The 25,096-nt window shown below is 36.2% G+C and overlaps 1 protein-coding gene across 1 annotated transcript; it reads right to left on the bottom strand.

The window, feature by feature from the left end:
- Positions 1 to 3,011: 3,011 nt before the first annotated feature.
- On the bottom strand, positions 3,012 to 24,306 carry LOC147482406 (uncharacterized). Its single transcript, XM_086579308.1, has 8 exons — positions 23,577 to 24,306; positions 23,012 to 23,174; positions 22,144 to 22,963; positions 21,949 to 22,032; positions 21,562 to 21,882; positions 21,039 to 21,453; positions 6,985 to 7,364; positions 3,012 to 3,296 (listed from the first exon to the last, which is right to left on the bottom strand). Exons 1-8 carry the CDS (start codon positions 24,304 to 24,306, stop codon positions 3,012 to 3,014), a joined length of 3,198 nt encoding a protein of 1,065 aa, XP_086435434.1.
- Between the last annotated feature and the right edge of the window lie 790 nt (positions 24,307 to 25,096).

The following is a 25,096-nucleotide window of genomic DNA, read 5'->3' on the forward strand; positions in this document are numbered from 1 at the left end:
AGCTATATCGATCCAAAGATGGCTTAAATTCTCGCTTAGGATATGGTATGGTAATCAAGCAAGTGGATGTGTGATTTCTCTACTCATATTATATGTCTCCTTTGTGTCATCACTCATATACTCACTCATATGAGGCTTTTAGGCTAGAAACTCACAGGATATGTAAAATTTAGTTTAACCTAGATCCCAGAAAAATAATGCCAAATATACTCATACATGCTCATGCAAGATATTAATAAAAAGATGCAATGACTATTACTTACATATTAACCTAAGCTTCTAAAAACTACGCTTAATTCTATTGCTACTTGAGATTTCTAGACTAATATCATCATAGAAAATTAAATAATACTATTATCATAAGTGCATAGTATAAACTATTTTTATGCTTTTTCTATTTTTATACGACAAATAATACGTAATATACAACATAATATATGTTTAAACATTTACAGCGTGTTTCTATACCACCCCTAAATAGAATCATACTTTGTCCCCAAAATATGGAATGAAAATAAATGATAGAAAGTACCATAGAAACGTGCTTGTAAATGGTAACACCTGAAAAAGAATGTTAAACGATACAAATATAAAGAATTAAAATGCAGACGCAACTCCTATATGACTATATGAGCTCCATCCATTATGGATATAAAAGGAAATAAAATTCACTCTAACAGGAAATTATAAATATTACCATATATCGTTGTTTCTAATCATGCATTTTCCTCCGTTTGCTCCTCACTTGTGAAATGAGGCTCCTTTAAGTCTTGCATATCTATGACTACTTTCCAAGCCTTCATTCTACCCTAGCCAACCTATTTAGTGCAATTTGGTCGGACGAGGTGTATGGGGCTACTAGGTGAGGTTGTAGGCGCCAGCCAGGCCAAACCATAGCACGTAAAGATCTGACTATAGCATTGTTCATGCTCATTGTATCAACCTTAACCTAATCAGTGAAACGTGTACATAATTCAGGGAAAAAGAATCGCATTATGCGACAAACCATAACAGGAATAAGAAGGTACTCATGCCGCATTGTATGGGCTCGTGCTAAACTAGACATTATGGTCTTGGGAATATCAAAGTGCATACATCCCTTAACTAAAGCAAGGAAGACGTTACATGTAGCGTTATTCACAGTTGAAAAACGCCATTCCCCTAATATATTGAGTATAATGAAAAACATAGTAGAGCCTATGTTAAGGGACAAGCTTTTAAGGGCTACGTTATGTTGGCCTTGGTCTTCTAAATGGAAAACGCCCGCCCCATAAGTCTCGTGGAAGTAGGCATAGTTATAATAGAAGGCATTATCCGACATGTAATCCCATATGTCTTGGCCAAGAGGTATAGAAAGTCCTAGCGCCAATGCTAACAAAAATTTGCTTAAATCCATTATTTCATTGTTTATGGTGACAAAGAACACTTGTTCTCTATCTTGGTTATTATAAAATTTACAATTATCATAGAAATAAGCAGTAAGTTGATGTGAATAAGTATCACATGGATATACCAACAGAGGGTGCCAACCTAATTGGTTAATCATGTCGTCGAAATAAAAGCCATTAGTGTCACCATCAAGCAAATCATAAAAAGATTGTCTGGTATAATTTTTGGAGTAGACATAACAACCGAGTAATGAATTGAAATACTGGAAGTTAGAAAAGTGGAACCTGGAAATTCGAGCATGGAAGCTTGTGGTGAAGGCGCACGCGCGCTCGGAATAACCCTTGGATTGGCGCGGTGCTCGATCAATAATGTTGATACCAATTTAATACGAGCGCGGTGCGCGCTAAGTTTGGTCTTGTATGAGGCGCGTGCGCGCTTTGAGATGCAACGTTGTGTTTAGGGTTTTCAATTATGAAACTACATGCTTAGAGATTGATTTTATAGTGTTTGGTTGCTAAGTCTAAGGCCGGATTATTGTTGCTAAAATAAAAGATGTGAAAAAAACATATTTTTAGAATAGTTTCCTACACAAGAATTCTATTTTAGTTTTTGGAATTTCTATATATGATTAGCCTCTGAAATTTTCTGAAATTTTGATATTTCACGAAATTTAAGATTCCTAATTACATTATGGATCCCAATTATATGAAACAAAGCCCATGGGTTGCATATAATGGGTTTCTCTACTATATTAGCTTCTGAAATTCCACAAAACTTTGAAAGTCTTTGAAATATCAGGTACCTAATTACATTGTGGTCCCAATTAATTAAACAAAGCCTAAGGGTTGTTTATATTTTTGGCCCAAAACTTATATAAATGTGATTTAAGGCATGCAATTTCATACGTTCACATATATTAAAATATACCACCCCCAAACAATTTGAGAGGGGGGGTTCATGATATCGATCAATTAAATTACCTAAAACATGTTGAATATCAACAAAAAAACTATATGGTATATATATATATATATATATATCTCTGTGTGTGTGTGTGTGTGTGTGTGTGTGTGTGATTAATCATGTATTAAATTTATCAATGCGTGCATAGATAAATAATCACATAAACAAATAAATACTAACTACTTAACAAAAAATGAAATTGACCAATAATTAAACTAAATTACTGAAACAAATACGGAATTTAAATAATTATTACAAAACAAAAATAAATTCTAATCAAATTCATCACAACAATTCAAAAATAAAGAAGATATTCATGGGAAGAAGATGGTCCAGAACTATCAACAGGACGACGATGACGACGCTCACGTTGAGAGTTAGAAGAAGAATGTGAACCTCCTGACTAGGGCAAATGTCTCAAGACTCGGCCTGAAAAGCTGCCTACGCCTCTTCCATATTCTCTATAATGTTAAACATGTCAGCATGGTTGTCGGCTATGGTTCGAATGTTATGCTCTAAGCTGCGTTGATCACATTGAATGGAACCCTGACACTTCTGTATAGTCTCATAGAGCGTAGAAAGGGTTCACTGATGATCGTAAATCGTACGCATCCCGCTATGGAGTAGTGAAAAACATGCAAAATCAGAAGAAGCACGGTTCATTGTGTTCTCAGCAAAACAAAACAAACTGGATATTCATCTTCATCCTCATCCTGATCTATCCCATCAACTCCCTCTTCAGGCAATGTCCAACTCATTTGGACACACTCAGTATACGCCTTTGCGTTTGAGTGAAACTTAAGATGAGTCCTAGGTGACTCATGCACGCAACCCCAAGATAACATAATCTTAGTAATTAAAACAGGGAGGGGTGCAGTAGTAAGGCCTACAGCCATAAGCTCATCACACAGAAAATCAATGAGGCAAAAAGCATACCTCCTGTTCTACAAAACCCAAAGAACGTGCAAGAAAGACAAGCTAATGTCACTCGGCTTCGAAATGCTACAGACATTCTTTCCTAGCCACTGCATCACAGCCAGCTGGTTAATCCTCAGCGACTGCTGCCTGGCACAGTGAGAACGATCATTGTATCGACCTTCAAGCAGCGTCTCTAGCATCAACTAATGCACTCCAGTAAACTGGGATCTCTGTAAGGTCAGGGTGACCTGTTTTGTTGGTATCCCAGTGATGGTAGCATGCAAATCATGAGTCACATCCTAGTGAACTCCGTCCAAATCCACAAACATTCTCCCTGAAGGAAGTATCCACTTATTCCTATAAAACTTCAACACCAAATCCTCATGGTAGTACTCCTCAGTAGAGTACCACATTCTATCCTACCCTCTAGCACGCATCTCCGTACCATAGAATGGCTGGAATATCTCCGCGTTAAATGTGAATTCCGGTAAGATTTTTACTAGTCGGGCCATTTTATGGATGAAATTTGAATATGGGTAAGGGTTTAAATAGGGGATGATTAGGGGAAGGTGCTGTAAAAATTTGGAGAAAGTCTGTTTCGATGGAGGCGCGGGGTGCGCATGGATTCAGTTTTGAGTAGGCGTGATGCATGCTGGGATCAATTTAGATTTGTTTGAATTTTGTTTGAGAAGATGAAGTGAATGGGACGGTGTTAGATCTTAAATGGGATGGTCAGTGGGGTGTAAATATTGTGGGTTGGGTGGAAAAATGAATTTTGGCCCAAGCCCAAATCTTTTCTAAAATACCGATCATATCCTACTGCCTCGTAAACTTAAAACTAAGATACCTGATTCATTAGCGGTCCGATTTTTGTGAATGAGCTATGAAAATTATCAGCATGAAGAATGCTATCTAATGATCTAGGAAAAACTCAAATCTAACCGTGGGTGACATATGAAATGGTGGAAGAACGCCTCGAAATGCATAAATGACATAAGTTATGAGGGCGAAGGAAATCTAGGAGACTAGATTGTGTCACACGAATCTATATGACTTAAAGCAGCACAAACAAGGATAGGAAGTTGAGAGAAAAAGGTGGGGTAATTACCCACCCCCAAACAAAATTTTAGAATAGAATGAAAAAAATTTGTTGTGGTGAAAAAGAAGGTCTTTTAAAGTCAGATACCCTAGACTTTCTAATCTATCTAATATTTATGTGTTTTATATTTCTAATTTTTATGAAAATGATTTTTGAAAAATACAAGAATAAAGCAAGTAAAAATGTAAATCACTCCATAGAGAAAGACTACTCAAAAGAAACGAGAAAAGTGCAAGAAAGGAATGCGTGAATTACATGAATGTGGACTAAGGATCCGTCACTTACAACCACACACTCCGAAAAAAGGATCCGATTGCCTTAATGGAGCACTTCCAAAATATAGACTATGGATAGGAAGCACACCAAACATAGAGGGTCAGTCCTCATAAATAGGGTCTTGTAGAAGGGTTTCTTCTACAGCAGGTGAACGTAATTCGTAGAAATATTTTAAGCGTTGGCCATTTACTTGAAAGGTACTGTTGTCTTTGGGATTTACCAAAGTAATTACCCCTTAAGGAGTGACATCAGTAACTAGAAAAGGTCCGGACCAACGTGTTTTTAATTTTCCAGGAAAAATATACAAATGTGAGTTATATAGCAAAACTTTTTGACCAAGGTCAAATTTTTTATGCAAAATATGTTTATCATGAATACGTTTCATGTTAGCTTTATAATCCTTCGCTAAATCATAAGAATCGATACAGATTTCTTCAAGCTCATTTAATTGTAATTTGTGCTTGACACTAGTGGCGTTAATAATGAAATTTAAACTTTTAATAGCCCACAGGACACGATATTCCAACTCAACAAGCAAGTGATAAGGTTTACCAAAAACTAAGCTGTGGGGGGACATACCAATAGATGTTTTAAAAACCGTTCGATATGCCCATAAACCATCTGTTAGGCGTCTAGACCAGTCTTTCCTATTAGGATTAACTGTCGTTTCTAAAATCTTGTTATTTTCTCTATTAGACACCTCTACTTGACCACTAGTTTGAGGATGATATGGAGTCGCCACCTTATGGGTAACTCCATATTTCTTGACTAAAGCTTCAATAACTCTATTACAAAAATGTTTTCTTCCATCGCTAATGATGGCCTTAGGTACGCCAAAACGTGAGAAGATATACTCCTTCATAAACAATACTATAGTTTTATGATCATTATTACAACAAGCCATGGCTGTCAATCTATTTAAAAACATAGTCTACAGCTGCAAGAATATAAATGAAACCATGCAAAATAGAAAACGGGCCCATAAAATCTATACCCCAGACATCAAAAATCTCCACTATAAGAATGTGATTTAGGGGCATCATATTACGTTGAGTAATACGCCCAAGTTATTGACATATAATACACACTTTACAGTGTGCATGGGCATCTTGAAACAGGGTCGGCCAATAAAAACAGCATTGAAGAACTTTGGAGGCAGTTTTCTTTCCACTAAAATGACCCCCGCATGATTGTTCATGGCAGAATGATAAGACTTCATTATGCTCCCACTGGGGAATACAACGTCGTATTATCTGATCCGCACAATAGTTAAAAAGGTAGGGTTCATCCCAGTAGTAAAACTTAACTTTTGCTAAAAATCTCTTGCGTTTATTCCTAGTCCATATGTTAGGAATGATCTCAAACACTAAAAAATTAACAATGTCTGCATACCAAGGTGCAGAAAAAATTGAATAAAGATGCTCATCCGGAAAAAAGTCAGATATCGATTCAGAATCACTGTCATCCTTATTAGCTAACCTAGATAAGTTATCTATAACTACATTTTCAGCTCCTTTTTTATCCTTAATTTCTAAGTTAAATTCAGTTAGGAGAAGAATCCAACGGATCAGTTTCTGCTTAGCATCCTTCTTCGCAAGAAGGTACCTAAACGCGGCATGGTCTGTATAGACGATGGTCGTGGAACCAACTAAGTAGAGACGGAACTTATCTAAGGCATAGACAATGGCGAAAAATTCCTTTTCAGTAGTAGTGCAATTACGTTGAGCATCATTTAAGGTTTTACTAGCATAAAAGATAACAGTAGACTTATTATCTAATTTATGTTCTAGCACAACACCAACAGCATAATCACTAGCATCACACATAAGTTCAAAAGGTTTTGACCGGTTAGTGGTGAGCCAGGTGGTTGTATGATAGGTGTAGAGGTTAAGGCAGCTTTCAAAGTTTCAAAAGCCTATTTGCAGTCATGATTAAAATAAAAAAATAACATCTTTTAAAAGCAATTGTGTTAAAGGCTTAGCTATTTTTGAAAAATCTTTTATGAAACGTCTGTAGAAACCTGCATGACCTAGAAAGGCCATAATCTTATGGACAGTCTGTGGTATAGGCAGAGATGTTATCTTATCTATTTTTGCTTCATCTACTTCTATTCCATTTTTAGAAATAATATGACCTAAAAGTATATGGCTTGTTGTGCGTTCAAGCATTTGGTCGACAAAGGGTAAAGGAAAGTGATTCTTACATGTCATAGCGTTAAGCTTTCTATAATCGATGCAAATCCACCAGGTTATAGGAATTCGGGTGGAAACTAACTCTCCATCGGCATTACGAATGAATGTAACACCTGATTTCTTAGGGACTACATGAACTGGGCTCACCCATTCACTATCTGAAATGGGGTATAAAATTCTAGCATCGAGTAATCTCAAAACTTTCGCTCTAACTACCTTTTTCATGGTAGGGTTCAAATGACGTTGTGGCTCACGAGAGGTTTTCGCATTATCCTCCAAATGTATGCGATGTTTGCATACGCAAGGGTCAATACCCTTAATATCGTCTAAAAACCAACCAATCGCAGAACGATGTTCACGAATAACCCTAATCAAATCTACCTCTTCAGTAGCAGATAACTGAGATGATATAATAATTGGATGAGTGCCATCCATATCAAGATGAATGTACTTTAACTCAGCGGGAAAAGGTTTAAGCTCAGGAGTGGGAGGAGTGGGAATGAGGAAATCAGGAGGGTTTTCCTCCTCTAAAATGTAGATTTGTTCATAAATGAGTTCTTCAAACTCAGGAGTTATATCGTGGATAGGAGTAGATTCTAAGAGGGCATGTACTTCTTGGATGTAAGAATCCTCAGTACTGCCAAAAGAAAGAAATTGGTGCATCTGATTATCTGGAAAAGTTTTGTTAAAATAATCTTGAGCGAGGTAATTAATGAGGGAATTGTTAAAATAATCTGGTGTCTGTTGCATCATTTTAAAAACATTTACCTCAACAGCAAGATTTCCAAAGTAAATAGACATCGAACCATCCCGGCAATTAATGAGGACATTGGCAGTTGTCAAAAAAGGACGCCCTAAGATGATAGGAACAGAGTCATGGGAAACTTCTGTGTCTAGAATGACAAAATCGGCTGGATAATAAAAGTCTTGTACTTTAACAAGAATATTTTCAACTATGCGCTTAAGATACTTAATCGAACGATCGGCTAACTGCAAAGTCATTTTAGTCAGTTTTAGATTGTGTATACTTAATTATTTATAAAGGTAATACGGGAGTAAGTTAACACTCACCCCTAGATCTAGAAGAGCAGTTGTGGTGAAAGTATCGCCTAAGGTACATTGTACAGTGGAACGACCAGGGTCCTGTACTTAACGATTCCATTGTGCTCAGATAAAGAGGGAAACTATTCTGTTAAGAATGTTTCTTTAGGTATGTTTGTTTTCCTCTTTGTGGTGCACAAATCTTTAAGAAACTTAGCGTGTGTTGGAAGACGTTTTATAGCTTCGAGGAAAGGTATGTTTATAGTTAAATTTTTGAAAATTTTCCTAATCTCGTCAAAATTATCATCCTTCTTTAGCATAGCTAGTCTCTGGGGAAATGGTGGTTTTTCTTTATATTTAGCATAAGGGTCAATATAAGTATCGCCCTTTTCTTTAACTTTTGTTAGTTTTCCCTTAGGTTAAGGTTTAACTGGTACTTCTACTGTGGTAGGATCTTCAATTTCAACTATGGTATCTAGTAAGTTTTCTTTATCTTGTTGTAGGGAATCCTCAGGCATTATTACTTTGTTGTCAACCACTTTCCTTGAACGGAGAGTAGTTACAGCCCTTAGTTCTCCTTGTATTATATTTTTATTACTAAAACTACCATTTAATTCAAAGGCTGTGTTTGTTGATTTTGGATTAGGTACAAGTTGACCTGGAAACACGCCTTTTTGTTGTGGTTTTTTTAGGCTAATTGTTGGATGGCTAGTAATATATGTTGTTGAGCTTGCATGTATGCATGGAATCTATCATTTTGGGAAGGTTGAGTTGTCACGGGTTGTGTAACAAGAACTATCTCACGTTAATTATTAACGGGTGGATTTTGATAGTTGTTATTTACCGAGACTAAACTTCTATTATTATTATTATTATAATTACCTTGCCATTGTCCTTACCTTGGTTGATATTGATTGTAGTTATTGGTGGGCCTAACGTTTTGATTATTAAAACCTGGAGGTGCTGCTTGTTGGTGATTATTACACCAACTAAAATTAGGATTTTGTCTCCAAGGTGCGTTAAGTATATATTTAAAAGCACAGACATCTTCTGGCTATGATTGTGGTTATTCATAAGCAAGAGGACAATAATGATTGGAATGCTTAAGACTATGACAGAAATTACAGCGAAGAGAGTTTATATTCATGACGGGAGTTGGTTTCTCTTCTTGTTTTTTAACAGAAAGGGCTTCTACCTTATGAGTGAGGGATTCAATTAACGTTTTAAGTTTAGGATCTTGTTTAATCTCAAACATACTGGTTGCCTTAGCTGTAGAAGAAGTAATGGAGCGGTAGTAATCGTTACCTCCCCAGTTGTTACTTTTCTTGGATTTATTATCTAGAAAGTTATAAGCATATGTGGCTCCTTTACCTAAGAAATTACCTCCATTCATGATATCTAAAGTCTCTTTATGATGTTGGGATAGGCCTTTAAAGAAGGCACGAACTAGTGTATCTTTACCAAGATTATGATGTGGACATTCTACTAGAAGATCAGTGAAACGATTCCAAGCCTAAGAAAAGGATTCTTAAGGATTTTGGCAAAAGAAATGAATATTTTGTAGCATCTCATCAGTCTCCTATGGCGGGTAAAATTGTTCCATAAATAATTATACTAGTTTTTCCCATGTGTCAACAGAGTTCATCTTTTGTGTTGTTAGCCAAGCAGACGTTTTGTCAGCTAGGGTGAAAGAGAACACCCTAAGCTCTATTTGTTCAGGTCTTACGTTAGGATGATGAAATATAGTAAGAACTTGTTGTATCCTACGTAAGTGTTGAAAAGGCTTCTCATGGTCTAATCCATGGAAAACAGATATCAGATTAAATATATTGTGGGGTATTCTAAAATCTCCTATAGTATCTGCAAGAATTATGCACGACTCAGGTTCATCGTTTAAAGCCTTATAGAAATTAGAGAGGGGTCTCTCTGCTATTTCTTCATCCATTGCTACAAATGTAGTGTTGTTGGGTGTAGGTGATGTGTGTGTGGTGATTGGTGAATTTCTAGATAGGCGATTATTTTTGCGTTTACGATAAACAAATATAGCAGGTTTATGCATACCAGATCTTAATCTTATGCAAGTTTTAAGTCTAATAGGCAAATCCTAACGAGCATGCAAAAATAGCCTGATTATTAGTAGAATTATAATCCTCTGACAGTAAGTCGAGGATGTATAGAGGTGTTATCTGGAGCGTTCTTGCTACCCGTATAAATAGCTTCTTCCACAGCCTTGAAGTACATCTACGTTACTTGAACAATTATACGAGTACTGGTCCTGGTACACAATGTGGATTGTGAAGTCCTGTAAAAAGTTTAACCTTATTAGTTTTAAAAATTTTAAGAATTAGGAAAAAGCTTTTTACTATGGATTTCGTGTTGGGCCTGGATATCAGGCCTGAGAAAATGGGCTTTTGGTAGTGGGTGGGCTTTCTCATTAATTAATTTTTTTGTATTTTTAATCAAACCAAGGGCCAGGTCACTTAGGAATTTGAGGGAGGTTGTTCGTGCGTACATGTTCCTTAATTAGATAACCCCGAATTCTTTCAGTTTGCTAGACACCGTTTAGAATGAAGAAAAATCATTTTTAAAATTTAGTAATTTTTAGCATACGAGTATTGTACTGTACTCTTGAGATAAGATTGCAATTAATATTAAAAAAATTATTTAAACTAATTAACCTAGAGGACGTCGCGGCCGCTTAGAATCTAGTTATATTATATTATGAGTCGCGCTTTGATATGTGGAAGGCGGGTCGCGCTCAGTGAAGGCAAATTTAGGGCGCGCGAGCTCGTGACTCTCTTACAGTAGCAGAAAAATTCAAAAAAAGTATGAACATTGTTTTAGTGGTGTTTTGTGAATAGTTGTTTCGACCCCCACCTACGTGGCAAACGTCTATTAGTAGGGGTCTCTATTTTATTCGTTTAATCGACAGGGCTAAAAACAAATTTGCAATACCATGGATCAATGTATATGCCCATTAACTCATGTGTCTAAGGCTAAACTTTAGCCACATGGCTTGCCACTAATGTATATTAATTTATGTCCAGATTCGTTTCTTATCAAAGAGATAATTATCAGTTGAGAGTTATATTCAATTACAATTAGTTAAGCTACAAGAATACTTGAGCTACAAAGAGTCTCTACTCTACCTATATAAATACCAAACTATTTTGTATACAGAACTACATTCTTGATACTTGATCTCATCGATAATTTGGGTACGTAGGCAACCGCAAGGTACAGTCTCATCATTCTCCCAATCACCATCACTTTTCTAACTACTTTTCTACGTTCTTCATTTTTTTCATCACCACTTAGTATTTTAATCATATTTGGTCGAAACATTAGTGAAAATAGTATTTTTTAATCTAAACATGCGTAATGTAAACGAACTAGATGGCAAGCGGCACCATTGATAATGATTTATTAAAAATGGTGTGATGCATAGTAGAATTATGATGTCCTGAACAATAAATTATGGTGGAAAAACAGTAGATAAAACTCATCAAAATCATGTGATAAAGAGGAGAGTAGTCATATTCACCAAACTCTAATTCGTACACTACTTGGATGTGAATCTAGATTGCAATTATGCTTCACTAATAATAAGAGTCAAAACAGTAGATATGATGTGAAAACATTAAATTTAGAGAATAAATAAAAGTATTATAAGGGGTTTAATCCGCCATGCGATTCGATTAACTATTAGCTAGTATCGAATCGCTTGTATTGATCCTTAGTGAAGACCAAGTCCTCTCGGGTCGAGGTTTTACTAGCATAAGAGAATAGCTCCACCACAAATCTCTTTGGTGATGGCTTTATACTCTAGTTCTCCATTATGAACTCTATCTCTAGTTACTCATAATGAAGAACTTGAAATTCTTATTTGCAAAACAATAAATATTAATGATTACTCATCCTCACATGGCTTCATAAACTTCCTCTAATAGAGGTTTAGCCTAGTGTCATAGGAATCATGCTAATTAAACAATAATAATAAGACATAATGTAAAGAATAATTATTGAAATTAAACTAAAGCATTTATTTGATGGGAAATAATGGTGGCTACAATTGCTAAACCTAATTATAAACTAAAGAAAACATAAACCTAAATTAAACTTAAGGTTTGCTAAAAGAGGTAAGGAAGGATATGTAGTGTTTAGCCTTAACCCTCTTTATATAGGAGAGAGTTAGGGTTACATTTTCGTACATGGGCCAAAAAGGGGGACTTTGAGCCTCTAAAGTGAGCCCAAAGTCCATTAGGTTAAGTCTAAAATGGCCACAGCTACTGGAAATTACTTACGTGCTCTTTCTTATTGTTTTATTTCTTTTCAATCAATTTTTTATTTACTTGTTCTTACTTCAATCAAACTTGTTATTTACTTGTTCTTATTTCAATCTTTCTTTCATCTTGTTGTTCTTATTTCAAGTTTGTTTCAATGTTTTCAAGTTATTTTAATACCAACAATCAAAGCTTTCAAGTTTTCATTAGCTTAGAACTATTATAATCCATACAAAAGTCTACCTTTCTTCTTCACATTTCCCTCACTCAAACTCTAAACAATTTAGGATGAACCTCACTTCTAAAAACAAACTCTTTTGCATGGTGAGGTATTTATGTTCATGACAGGATGAGGAGTTTGGTCTTTTTGTTTGGTTGTGAGAGCATCTATCTTTCTTGTGAGGGTTTCGATTAAAGTTTTGATTTCTAGATCAGATTTCACCTCAAAAAAGTCACTAGCCTTACATGTACTGGGTTGGGCTATTGAAGTTGTGTATGGGTAAGTATTTCAAAGATTATTTGATTGAGGTTCACCATAAATTGTTTAGAACTTGGATTGAATGGGAGTTGTGAAAGAGAAAAGGTAGTACTCTTAGCTTTAGGACTTGTTTTTGTTGACTAACTTGTATTGAAAGAAAACTCAAAGGAAACAAATTGATTAATTAAATAAAACTTGAAATGAACTTGTTTGATTGAATGATTGAAACATAAACTTGAAAGAAATAACTTTGATTGAATAATTGAAACATAAACTTGAAATAAAAGGATTGAATTGAAGAACAAAAACTAAAACAACTTGAATGTAAATGACTTGAAAAATAAATCATACACTACTCCTACATAACACTAGAATAAGTCTAGGTGTATTCTCTCCTCCTACTTTTTGGCTCTTATACCCCTACTTTTACAAAAGTCTGATTTGCCCTCTCCCTCTACAATCAAGACAACTCACCATGATTGTTTTATGCTTTTCCTTTTGTTTTTCCTTTTGTTTTTGCATATATTATTAATTAAGCTAGGTTTTGAGCAAATCTTCTTTTGTATCAAGGCCATCCATTTCTAGTCTTCTGAGTTAAGGACGTGGCTTTCAGTTCTCTGGTTTTGAGTCTTTGGCCTTTGACTTTGACTTTTTTAGCACTGTTTCATAGCAACTTCGAGTCTTCATAGAAAGCGTAAATAAGGCTCCTTTTGGTGCTAAGATGCAGCTTTTATGATAAGTAGTCTGAAATGCTCTGTAACCTGAAAAAGACAATAAAAGCTATGAGTTTTCTATTCATTATGTGTAAGAAAGGTTGTAATGCAGTAATGTAAGGGTAATAAAATGCACATTTGGGAGCTGATCAGCTGTTCTGGAATTGTTTATATCGCCTCAATGGGTACTTTTTTCAGCTTGGTTTTCAAGAAAGGTTAAAGCTTCGGTTGCACCTCTATCCAAAAAATTACCATTACTCATGATGTCGAAGGTTACTTTGTGTTCTTTGAGAAGACCTTTGAAGAAACATTGAACAAGAGTCGATTTTTCTAGTTTATCGTGAGGACATGAATGGAATAGGTCCAGGGAATCTATCTCATGCTTCGGAAAATGTCTCACTCAGACTCTATTTGAAGAACTGTATCTTACTTCTTATCTCTTCTGTTTTCTTCAGTGGAAATTGCATCTTCATGAAGGAGAACACAACCTTTTCCCATGTATCAAAGGAATCGAGCTTCTGAGAAAGAAGTCATGCGCGACTCTTACCAGCTAGAGTATAAGAAAACACTCGTAACTTCACTTGATCATCGGTGATTCCCGGATGGTGGAAAGTATTACATACTTTATGTATCTGGCGTAGATGTTCGTACGGTAACTCGTGTTCAAACCCGTGAAAGATGGGTAGAAAATTGAACATGTTTGGTGGAATGCAAAAATTGCTCGTGAGCAATGTGAGTCGTATACAAGATGGAGGTTCATCTTGCAACGGTATGTAGAAGTTAGAGAAAGGCTATTCAGCTTGCACTACCTTGTCTGCCATCTTATGAGATGGAGGACTAGAAATAGGAGATTGTCTAGGACGACATGCTCTCCTACGTGAGTAAGTTTTATTCTAGCTAAACCTACTTGTAGTGCCTGAACGCAATATCATGCACTTTTAGCAAGATAGCAAAACTATCTTAACATGCGCAAACTATGCAGTGTATGCTCAATCAATCGAAATTCATTTTTGCAAGTTTGGAGTTTTGAAAATCTTTGCTGGGTCTATAACTGTTATTCCCTGTTCAAAGGAACAATTGGGTGCGAGACTAGGATGGATCTATTACACGGCTCAGAAGAGTAAGAAATCACTTCACCAAGTGGTGTGCTATCAAGAATCTCACTCATGATAAATTTGGGGGAGGGGAGTGAGGAAGGTAGTTGGTCCACTGGAATCTGGTAAATGATTACTCTAAATCCTTATGGCCATATTTTTGTCCTTTTCTAGAGGAGCGTGACTACTTTAGGCTCTAGTTGATTGATTTTAATTTAATTATTTGGTCTAGTGCTTCAAGAATCAAGCAACGTCCATTATCTACATCGGCGAATGACTTCCCAATGGTTGTTATGTGGCTCGAATTCAGCCTTATGCGGGAATTAAAATTGCAGTGCGAAAATTAAAATTCAAACAATCATGTAAACATGCTTGAACACACAAGGCCAGGTATCCTCTTACATGGGCTTCGAGGAGGTTTAGAAATTGCCTCTTACTCCGTGCTTACACGTTGCTTGAGGAGAAGGCGACGTTGGTTGGTGCGTGATCTAAGAATCAGGCCCAACCATTTAAGCATTCCTTCTTTTAGGTTACAAAAAAAACCTACTTAAAAAGCCCACAATCCGAGTTTTTAATAATTAAACAAATTTGCCTTCAAGGGCTTGATAAGAAGCCAAAACTGTAGCATTAACCCCTTAATAGTATGACATTTAAGCCAATTACGTTTACAATAAATAAGAGTTAGTATTGTTTACGTGTTTTTGTGTATTTCAGGTCTTGGAATCAATTATGTGAAGAAATACGTCACTTTTGCAAGAGAAAAGAGTCAAATTGCTTGCTAGAGAAGTTATATGGTTAAAGCCCAAGTTTCAAAGATAAAAAACCTTTTAAAGCTTAGTCAAAGCTGGAAAGTCAAAGTCAACTCAGGCAGAAAAAGAACATAAAAGTTAAACGAACTTCAGCAAGTCGTATATTTAGACTCATACCTCAGAATTGGGCCTGTTATATGTCAAAACGACAGGCTCGGAAAGAGATTTCTAATGGTCTAGGCCTTGGCCCAATCATAGTAGCAAAAGTGGACAAAAAGGGTATTGCAGTAAATTCCAGTATATAAACCTTTTTTGGACTTAACTAATTAGGTTTTGGGCTTGATATAGTGGCCCAAAACACAGCTCCAAAGCCCATGCACAAAATTGTAAACCTAATCCTCTCTTATATAAAGAGAATGAATGATAAACTCTTCTTACCTTCTCTCCTACCTCTTCCCGATAGTTTAGAATAATTTAGGGTTTATGTTCTTAGCCTAAAATTCCATTAAAACACTTCAAGTTCTTAATTTAATACAAGTATTCTTTTCATTATGTCTTCTTCTTATTATTTATTCCATGATAGTCTAATGAAACATAGCTAAATCTCTATTAGAGGGGGTTTGAATGAAGCTTTGATGAGGACTTGATTTGTTAGTATAGAATTGTTGGTTAAAACTACAAGTTTAGGTTTTTTCTTGCCTTAGAAATAAGAAAAGTTTAATCTAAACTAGAGAATTGTAAGTTTTGTCATGAGAATGGAAAACAAACTTTCTCTCATGCTAATTATTATACGACTAGAGATACCATAAGTAATTAGGGATCATTAAAGGTATAATATTTATGTTTGAACCTTATGTTTGAACGTAAAGATTAGGGTTTTGCAACAAACTCTATGCTAGCATGTTAAGAAATCATTAAAGTATATTTCAATCTCTCTCTAACTTTCTCTATATCTCTTTATTCATCATAACATATTATATTATTTAGTTAAGTTAGAATAAATTTGAATCCGTAGTATAATCATAGTATAATTCTTCTCTCAACGTATTACTCTCTCACCTTGTTTCTTTATGATTTAAATAATTCAGTTTCATTGAGTCTTGATAGTTTAAGAGTATATTCGAACCTTTACTAGATCTCTATTACTTGATAGTAGAGACAGAGACAGAGAGACAGAGTAAAGTATTGATTTAATCACGTGTTTGTTATATTAGGTATTAGTGTTCACACTTTGATATTGTGTCTATAAAATTCATGGTTATCAAATGGCGTCCCTACCGGGGATCGAACCCGAGTCACCCGCGTGACAGGTGGCAATACTCACCAAAATATAAAAGTAAACTAACACTAATACTAAGACTAATAGATTAACTATAGTTAATCATAATTAGAGTGTTGATTATCAAGTTGATTCAAAGTGTGCGAGCATATGATTCACGACTCACCTCGCACACTTGAACTTCCCAAGGCAATGAAAACTCTAATCATTGTTAAGTTGCACAACTTCAACCAAGTGCTCAACTCATGTTAATCTACATAACTAACATAAACTCATTTTTTTTATATTTTTTGTTTTTCTTCTTCTTCTTTTTTCTTATCTTTATCTATCACAACAAAGTTCACTAATTTATACTACTCTATTACAAAATCCAGATCTTAGTTACAACCACACAACAAAATTGATCGATCTGTGAAAAAACGGTAACTGAGTGCCCCCGAGGTGCTCAGGCGGTCTTGGCGACGGACAAAGACGATCGCCCCACCGAAATTAAATTGAATTGAGTCGGCTTCCGGCAAGAGCTTCAAATTCCTCTCCAGCAGTTAAACCTCTAACCTGGATTTGAAATAAAACATATCAGTATTGAAAAATAACGAAGTAAATTAACGAAAAATTTAAAGAACAAGAAATGAAAGGGATAGAATGGTGCTTCCCTCCTTAGAGCTCAACCAGGAATCCATGTTCTTTCAATCCATGACGGCGGTGTCATTTGAAGTTGTTGTTTTTGTGGTAAGTTCAAAGAGATTGATGAGGTTCACCATAGATTGTTTGGAAAATGGATTGGTGGGAGTTGTGAAGGAGAAAAGGTAGTATTCTTAGCTTTAGGACTTGTTTTTAATGACTCAAACTTTGTATTGAATGAATAACTTGAAAAGACACATTTTGATTGATGGAAGAAAAACTTGAGTGAAGATTGAAACATAAACTTTAAATAAACAACTTTTATTGAATGATTGAAACATAAACATAAAAAGAAAAAGATTGAATTGAAGAACAAAAAGTAAAATCAAAACTTGATTGTAAATGACTTGAAAAATAAATCCTACTCTACTCCTATATGACACTAGAATAAATTTAGGTGCATTCTCTCATCCTACTTTTAGGTTCTTATACCCCTACTTTTACAAAAGTCTGATTTGCCTTCTCCATCTATAATCAAGACACCTCACCATGTTGTTTTATGTTTTTTCCTTTTTATTTTTTCTTTTCTTTCTTTTCTTTTATACCCCTACTTTTATTTTCTTTCTTTTCTTTTCAAAGCAACTAACTGATATGTTTTTGTACAAGGTCTTCTCTTCTCTTTTTCTAATATCAATCCAATTGAAAGAAAAGAAATAAAGAAAAAAAAACGTGTCACTGTTGCTGGAGGTGGGCGGGCGGTCGCGGTTAGTCAACACGCAGTCGCCCATCCGGTTCTAGTGAAAAGGTCCTGATTTCCGTCAGCAGCTCCAGATCCTCTCCAGTTGTTCAACAACATACCTGGATTTGAAACAAAATAGATCAGTAATGAAAATAAACGAAATAAAATGACGAAAATGAAATGAAATAAAACAAGAAATGAAGGAGGTAGAATGTTGCTTCCCTCCTTAGAGCTCAACCATGAATCTAATCTCCTCCAATCCATGATGGTGGCGCCATTTGTTGATGTAGAAAGTGGGAGTTTGAGGTTCATCATAGAATGTTGGAGATGGATTAATGGGAGTTTAATGAAGGGGGAAAGGTAGTGATTCTTTAAAGTTCATAACTTGGTTTGTTTGTAAAAAGGAAATGACTTGTATTGAAATAATGATTGAATGAAACTAATGAAATGAAACTTAGTTTTGAATGAAAAGCATTGAGTAGAACAACTTGAATTGAAAACTTGTATGAAAACTTGAATGAAAACTTGTATTGAATAACTTGAATTGAAAACTTATATTGAAGAACAAAAGGAAATAAAGCAATAAAAACTTGAAAGTAAAGGACTTGAAATAAAAATCTACACTATTCCTACATGACCATAGATTAAGTCTATGTGCTCTCTCTTGTCTCACTTTTTGGTTTATATATTACACATTTTCCAAGTTACAAATTTTCCCTTCACCTTTGAATTTAAGCTACCTCATGAGTTTGTTTTATGTTTTCTCTAGATGAGTTTATGACTATTTAGTACCACATACTTTCATTTTTTTCCTAAATGGTACCCGTACTTTTTTTCTCATCTATTAGTACCACGTACTCTCAATTTGTTTTAATTTAGTACCTCAGTCTCTTTTCTGCTCAATCCATCTAATTTTGCTAACGACGAGCTCACGTGAATAGTCAATTTGAATAGTCAATCCGTTAGTGAAATTAGACGAATTGAGACAGAAAAGAGACTGAGGTACTAAATTGAAACAAATTGAGAGTTCGTGGTACTAAATAGTCATAAACTCTTCTCTAGATGCAAGACACCTCATGAGTTGCTTTTTCTTTTATGGTTTATGTTTTTTACTTTTGGTTTTGGTTTTCTTCTTGAGCAAGCTTTGGTTATGTAAGGCTACTTCTGAGTCAAGGCCATAAGCTTCAGTCTTTTGGGTTTGGGTCCTTGACCGCTGGCCGTTGATTTTGATTTTAACTTTGACTTTGAATTTTCGGCGTTTTCTCCTACAAGCTAGAGTCTTCATAATAAGTGTTAATAGAGCTCATTTTGGCGCTAAAATACATCTTTTATGATAAGTAGTCTGAAAATGTTTGTAACATGCAAATGGGAGTAAAAGCTATGAGTTGTTTGTTTATAAAGCATAAGAAGGACATATTTGCAGCATTGTACATGTAATAAAACGAACATTTGGGGTCTGATCAAAACCCCAAACCTATGGTATTATCACTCAGAGGTTTTACTAACTTTGCTAGTTGGCACCTGTAAATAATTTGAAATATAGTGTAGCAAGACTTGAACCCATGCCTTATGTTTGGCACTTCATCATTAATCCACCAAGCCTCCAACTATTTATCTTTTTTTTTAACTTTTAAACTTAACATAGGTAATTAGCATTTGGTTCCAACTTTTTTTTGTTTATTCGTTTATGGTCCCACTTCATCAGTTGACTCACAAGTTGACACAAAATAAATGTGAGATAGACCAACCCCAAATTGACCGAGTCAACTGACGACAGTGGAGCCAAAAACAAGATAAATGAAAAAGTTGGGGTCAAAAGTTGAATACGCCTAAGTCAGTGGGACCATAAAAGCAATTCCAATTGGAGTGTTATATGGGTTACTAAAGGCTATATAGCAATCAAAACAGAAAATGGTCGTTCCAATGGGGCTTATAGATGGGTTCTAATTTGGTTTTTGTGATAAACCTAGATAAATATGTGGCCTTGTCTGGCAGTTGCCAAAATAAGTTCAAGGAGATGGACGACACAATTTTTACCGTCCATTAACATATGCTAACCCGTCTAAAAGACACTCATTAAAACTGTTTGACAAGCTAAATTTGCCTTGGGAACTATAAGTTTTTGATGAAATTAGTAATTTTAGATGTAGCAAATTTGGTTAAATAGAGTTGGAGGTTAATTAATTATAAAGTTAAGTGATTAGCAGTATGAGTTGTTATTTGGAAACCAAGTTGATATTGGCAATGCAAGTAATATTAAAATTGGGTTGGTATTAGAAATTTCTAATTAGTAGCTTAATATGAATTAATTAGTAATTGGAGAAGCTATATATATGTGTGAGTGCCTAGACTTTAGCTTAAGAAGAAGTGAAAGAATAATAAGAGAGGTGCATTGTAGAAAAAAAATGCATCGATATGAAGTGGTAAGTTCTTTTGTTTATGAAGTTTAATATAAGTGGTTGAATTGATATAATAAAGTTTATTTAGTTCAAATTTGTCTTCTACGTGTATTATTCAATTGTGTGTTATTTGAATCAAAGTATTTGATTCTACATATGGTATCAGAGCTTTAGGGTTTAAAGATTCGATATGGAATATGATATATAGATGGTTCCAAAGTGAGAAGAGATCATGAATTTTGGGCATTGGAGTTTTCAGATGGAGATTTTGTTTAAGTATTTGAATGTATGGGAAGTTGTTGATCAAGGAATTAAAAAACTTGAAGATTAAGCAATATTGAGCACAAAAGAAAAAGATATATTAGAAGAAAACAAAAGAAGAGATAGTTTAGCATTACATTGTATTCATAAAGGAGTAGGTGATTCAAATTATAAGAAAATTATTTTCGCTCAAACTTCAAAAGATGAATGGGAGATTTTTGCATGATTGTTTTGATGATAATGATAAATACACAAAGGTAGACAAACCAAAAATACGATGTTCCAAGTGCGCAAAATTTGGTCATCGCAGATAATATGAGTGCAAATAAAAACAATTCAGTGTTTTTTTTTTTTTTTAGAAGAAGCTAGGGGTTAAGGATACCCCAACCTTTATTCATAGATCAGCTAACTCTTGGGTACACAGTTCCTTCTTTATCCTCCCTTACAATGGAATCTAGAATTGAGTCTAGGGGAGGTATAAAGTACACCACATCCATATCCGGATAGTCATAGACTTTAGACAAGTAATCGGCTGCCCTATTACCTTCTCTAAAAATATGAACTATTCTGACAGACACAAACAAACTACTAAAAGTAAGGCTCTTAAGCTCAGCTACTAGATTATTGCAATGCCACGGTGCTTTCTCCTTCCCGTTTGTTATGTTTACAGCTCTAAGAGAATCAGATGCAACTTTGATGTACCTCGCGCTGATCTCAATAGCAACCTTTAGACCAGCAACTATGGCTTGTAGCTCCTGGTATAAGACTGAGATATGTCTCGATCTGCCATAATAAGCCACCTGCACTTGACAGTCTTCATCTCTTATCAATCCACCATATCTCGCGATATTGTCCTTCACCGACCCATCTGAGTTAAGCAGCAGCTCGCCAACTTCTGGTCTTACCCAACTACACCACCTGGTTTCCTTCTGTTGGTATTTTGGGGAGATACCCAACCTCTGTAAAAGAATTCTCAGCTGGATATTATCGGTCAATTCTATCAAGCATTTGGCCAAGTATTCATAGTGTGTTTTAGATTATCGATGACCTCTTTTGTTGTCCTTGACCCATCCCTTTTGCCTTCGCCTGTTCCTTTCACACCAAATGGCATGCACCGCAGCACAAATCAGGGCCCTAGCCACTTCTGAGAACATAGAGTTGCATCTACACAGCCACAATAGGTAGTTCCATTCTTCTCGTGACCCCAGGACTGTCTTTGGTAAGCCCATACTTTCCTTCACTTCCTCCCAAATTGCCTTCGAGAACTGGCAGTCGAAGAAGAGATGTGACGTACTCTCCCCATGAGAGTTGCATAAGATGCAGACCGACTGAGATAGGAGCTTCTTCTGGTTCAACCTGTTTTGGGTAGGTAAGCATCCAACGAAAGCCTGCCAAGTTGTAAAGGAATGTTGTGGCACCGACAACTTCCCCCACACCAATTTGAACCATTTTACCTTCAATTTGATGTTCTTGATAACGGCATAAGCAGACTTGACACTGAATTCCCCTGTACTGCTCGGTCCCCATATAACAGTGTCCTTGTTTAAGAAGGAGTTAATTTACGTTCCCATGATTAGATCATTAACTTCCCCATCAGGTAGCCCTTGTATCACATGGTTCCAATGATTGTCTTCTATAATGACACTCACCTTTGCATTCTCTGGAATGATCTCTCCTAGATTGGCTCGACCAGTGACCATTTGGATTAGAGGAACAGAGTGGCACCAAAGGTCATGCCAAAAGCTTGTACTCTCCCCATTTACGATAAAATATTTTACAAACTTCATAGCTAGTTGTCTATGCTTCAGAATGCCTCTCCACACCCATGATGAATCTGTCGGAACCTTCATAGTCCAGAAGTTCCTCCCTCTTATTTGTTGGTCCCATGTCCAGTTGACCCATAAAGAGTCTCCTTTCTGTGCAATCTTCAACACTAACCCACATATGGCAACTTTATTCCATGTGAGAGGATCTAGAATCCCCAATCCACCCTGTTCTTTCTCTAGCCTTAGAGTCGCATGACTAGCATGATGCATGGTCCTCTTCATGTTTGGCCCAGCCCATAGAAATCTATTACAAATCTTCCCAACTCTTTCAAGGACCGTCTTTGGTAGCACAAAGGTTTGTGCCCAATAAGTTTGAAAAGATGAAAGGACAGATTGCACAAGTTGTAGCCTTCCTGCTCTGGATAAGGATTTGTTCTTCCAGTTGGAGATGCGCGCAATGATCTTTTCAATCAGGGGGAGACAGTCCTTTATGCCCAGCCCTACAGAGGTTAGAGGCAACCCCAAGTATGAAACTGGGGGAGAGATAAGTGTGATGCCTAGGATGTCTGCCAACTCTTTACTTTCTTCAAACGACATACTGCCAGTCATCATAGTTGTATTTGTATAATTAAGGTTCCGCCCAGTAGCCTGAGAGAAAACTGAGAGAATATCCTTGACTGCATGAATAGATGTCGGCTCACCTCTACAAAACAAGAGTACGTCATCAGCAAAGCACAGGTGGAAAAGTTACCTCTGTTTGCACTTTGAGTGGGGGAGAAATGCTTTAGAACTCATTCCTTGGTTTAGGAGACTGCTCAGAACCTCCATGACTAAAACAAAGAGGTATAGGGAGATGGGATCGCCCTGGCGCAAACCTCTTTTGCCATCAAAATAACTTTCTGGGGTGCCATTCACTAAAATGGAATAAGAGGGAGAGGTGAAGCACATCTTTATCCATGTTATGAAGGCTTGTGGGAACTTAAATCTGTAAAGAATCCGCTCCAGAGCACTCTAGTTAACTAAATCATAGGCCTTCTTTATATCTAGTTTTATGGTACATCTCGGAGACCCTCGCTTCCTTTTGTATCCTCCCAAAAGCTCATGGGCAAGGAGGATGTTCTCTTGTATAGCTCTCCCCGGAACAAATGCAGATTGGTTACATGAAATCAAAGAGGAAATACATACTTTCAGCCTATTTGTTAGAATCTTAGTAACACACTTGTAAATGATATTACAACACGCAATCAGTCGAAATTCATCTACGCTAGCAGGGGAAATGCATTTAGGTATTAAACATATTAATGTGGCATTTGTACCTTTCTGTATGCAGTTATGTTCAAAAATATGCTTAATAGCTTTTGAGAAATCCTCGCCCACTAGGTTCCAGCACTTTTTGAAAAAGAGCGCATTGAATCCGTCTGGTCCTGGAGCTTTGTTATCATCCATCTCAAACAATGCTTGTCTTATTTCTTCTCCTATAATCTGGGCCGTGAGTTGCACCCCCATTTCCTGATCAACTTCATTCAAAACTAACTTGTTCAAGAACTGTGATGTACAAGTTGTTGTAGACGAGACTCCCAAGATCCTTGTGTAGTATTCCACAAATGCACTCGCCGTATCTGCCTGCCCTTCTTTTTTGTTGCCTTCCATATCCTCTATAGCCCACAACCACCTTCGACTCTTATTTTCCTTCAGCACATTGAAGAAATATTTATTGCATCTCTCCCCGTACTTCATCCAGTCAATATTTGTTTTGTGCTTCATATCCATTTCCTCCATTCTAATCAACTGAATCAACCTATCTTTGATAGAAAGCTCAAGCGCACCAGCCACCTGATCGAGAGGATTGGTCTTGAGCTGTTCTTGTATCTCATTTAACTTAAGCTTCGTTGCTTTGACTTCCTTTTGTAGGTTTGAGCAGTTCACTCTAGCCCATTGCTTTATAGAACTCTTTAAGTGCTTGAGCTTTTTAAACATGGAAGGAGGGCTCCCTTGTGTAGGCATAGTCCAACTTTCCAATAAAGTTGCCTGAAACTCAGAGTGCATACTCTAAAAGTTGCAAAAGCGAAAAGGTGGTCGAGGTCTAACCACGTGAGACAAGGTAAGCATAATGGGACTGTGATCTGAGTATGCTCCATTTGTCAAGAACTCTACACTAGATATGTTCATCTGGTTAACACAATATATAGTAATGAAGCATCGGTCTAACTTGAACCATTTTCTAGTAGCTCCATCTCCATTATTTGTCCAAGTGAAAAAACATCATGTAGCTTGGTGGTCATACATTCTAGAATCATTCAAGCATCTGGCAAAAGGTATTGTTTCCCTTGGGTGAACTGGGTCCCTTCCTATTCTCTCTGAGGACAGCAAAACATTGTTGAAATCCCCCATCACGCAGCTTGGAGTCGTAAGGTTATAGTGCAAGGCACTTATTTCCTCCCATAGACATAATCTCTTTGCCCGAGCATTGCTAGCATAAACCACAGTAAACTTAAACTGTCTAGCTTGTTGGAGCATGGTCACAGTACAATGGATCATCTGAGAACTCTCCACTTGCTTAACTACCTCCAAAACATCAGGATCCCAGGCTAACCATATTCTCCCTGAAGGGTCACTAGAATAATTATTCATATGCTCCCAGTTTGGACAGCAAAAACTCATAATCAACTCATACTTATCTCATCTAATCTTAGTTTCCAATAAACCCAAACAACTTAACTTCTTATCTCTTCTAAAGCTATTTAGTTCCTTAGCTTTGCTTAAGTCATTCATACCCCTTATATTCCATATACATACCTTCACCATTATTTAAGACTTAGAAGTTTAGTGACCCTTG

This window comes from Coptis chinensis, chromosome 8, assembly GCF_015680905.1.
Source record: "Coptis chinensis isolate HL-2020 chromosome 8, ASM1568090v1, whole genome shotgun sequence".
In the NCBI taxonomy this organism is placed as follows: domain Eukaryota; kingdom Viridiplantae; phylum Streptophyta; class Magnoliopsida; order Ranunculales; family Ranunculaceae; genus Coptis; species Coptis chinensis.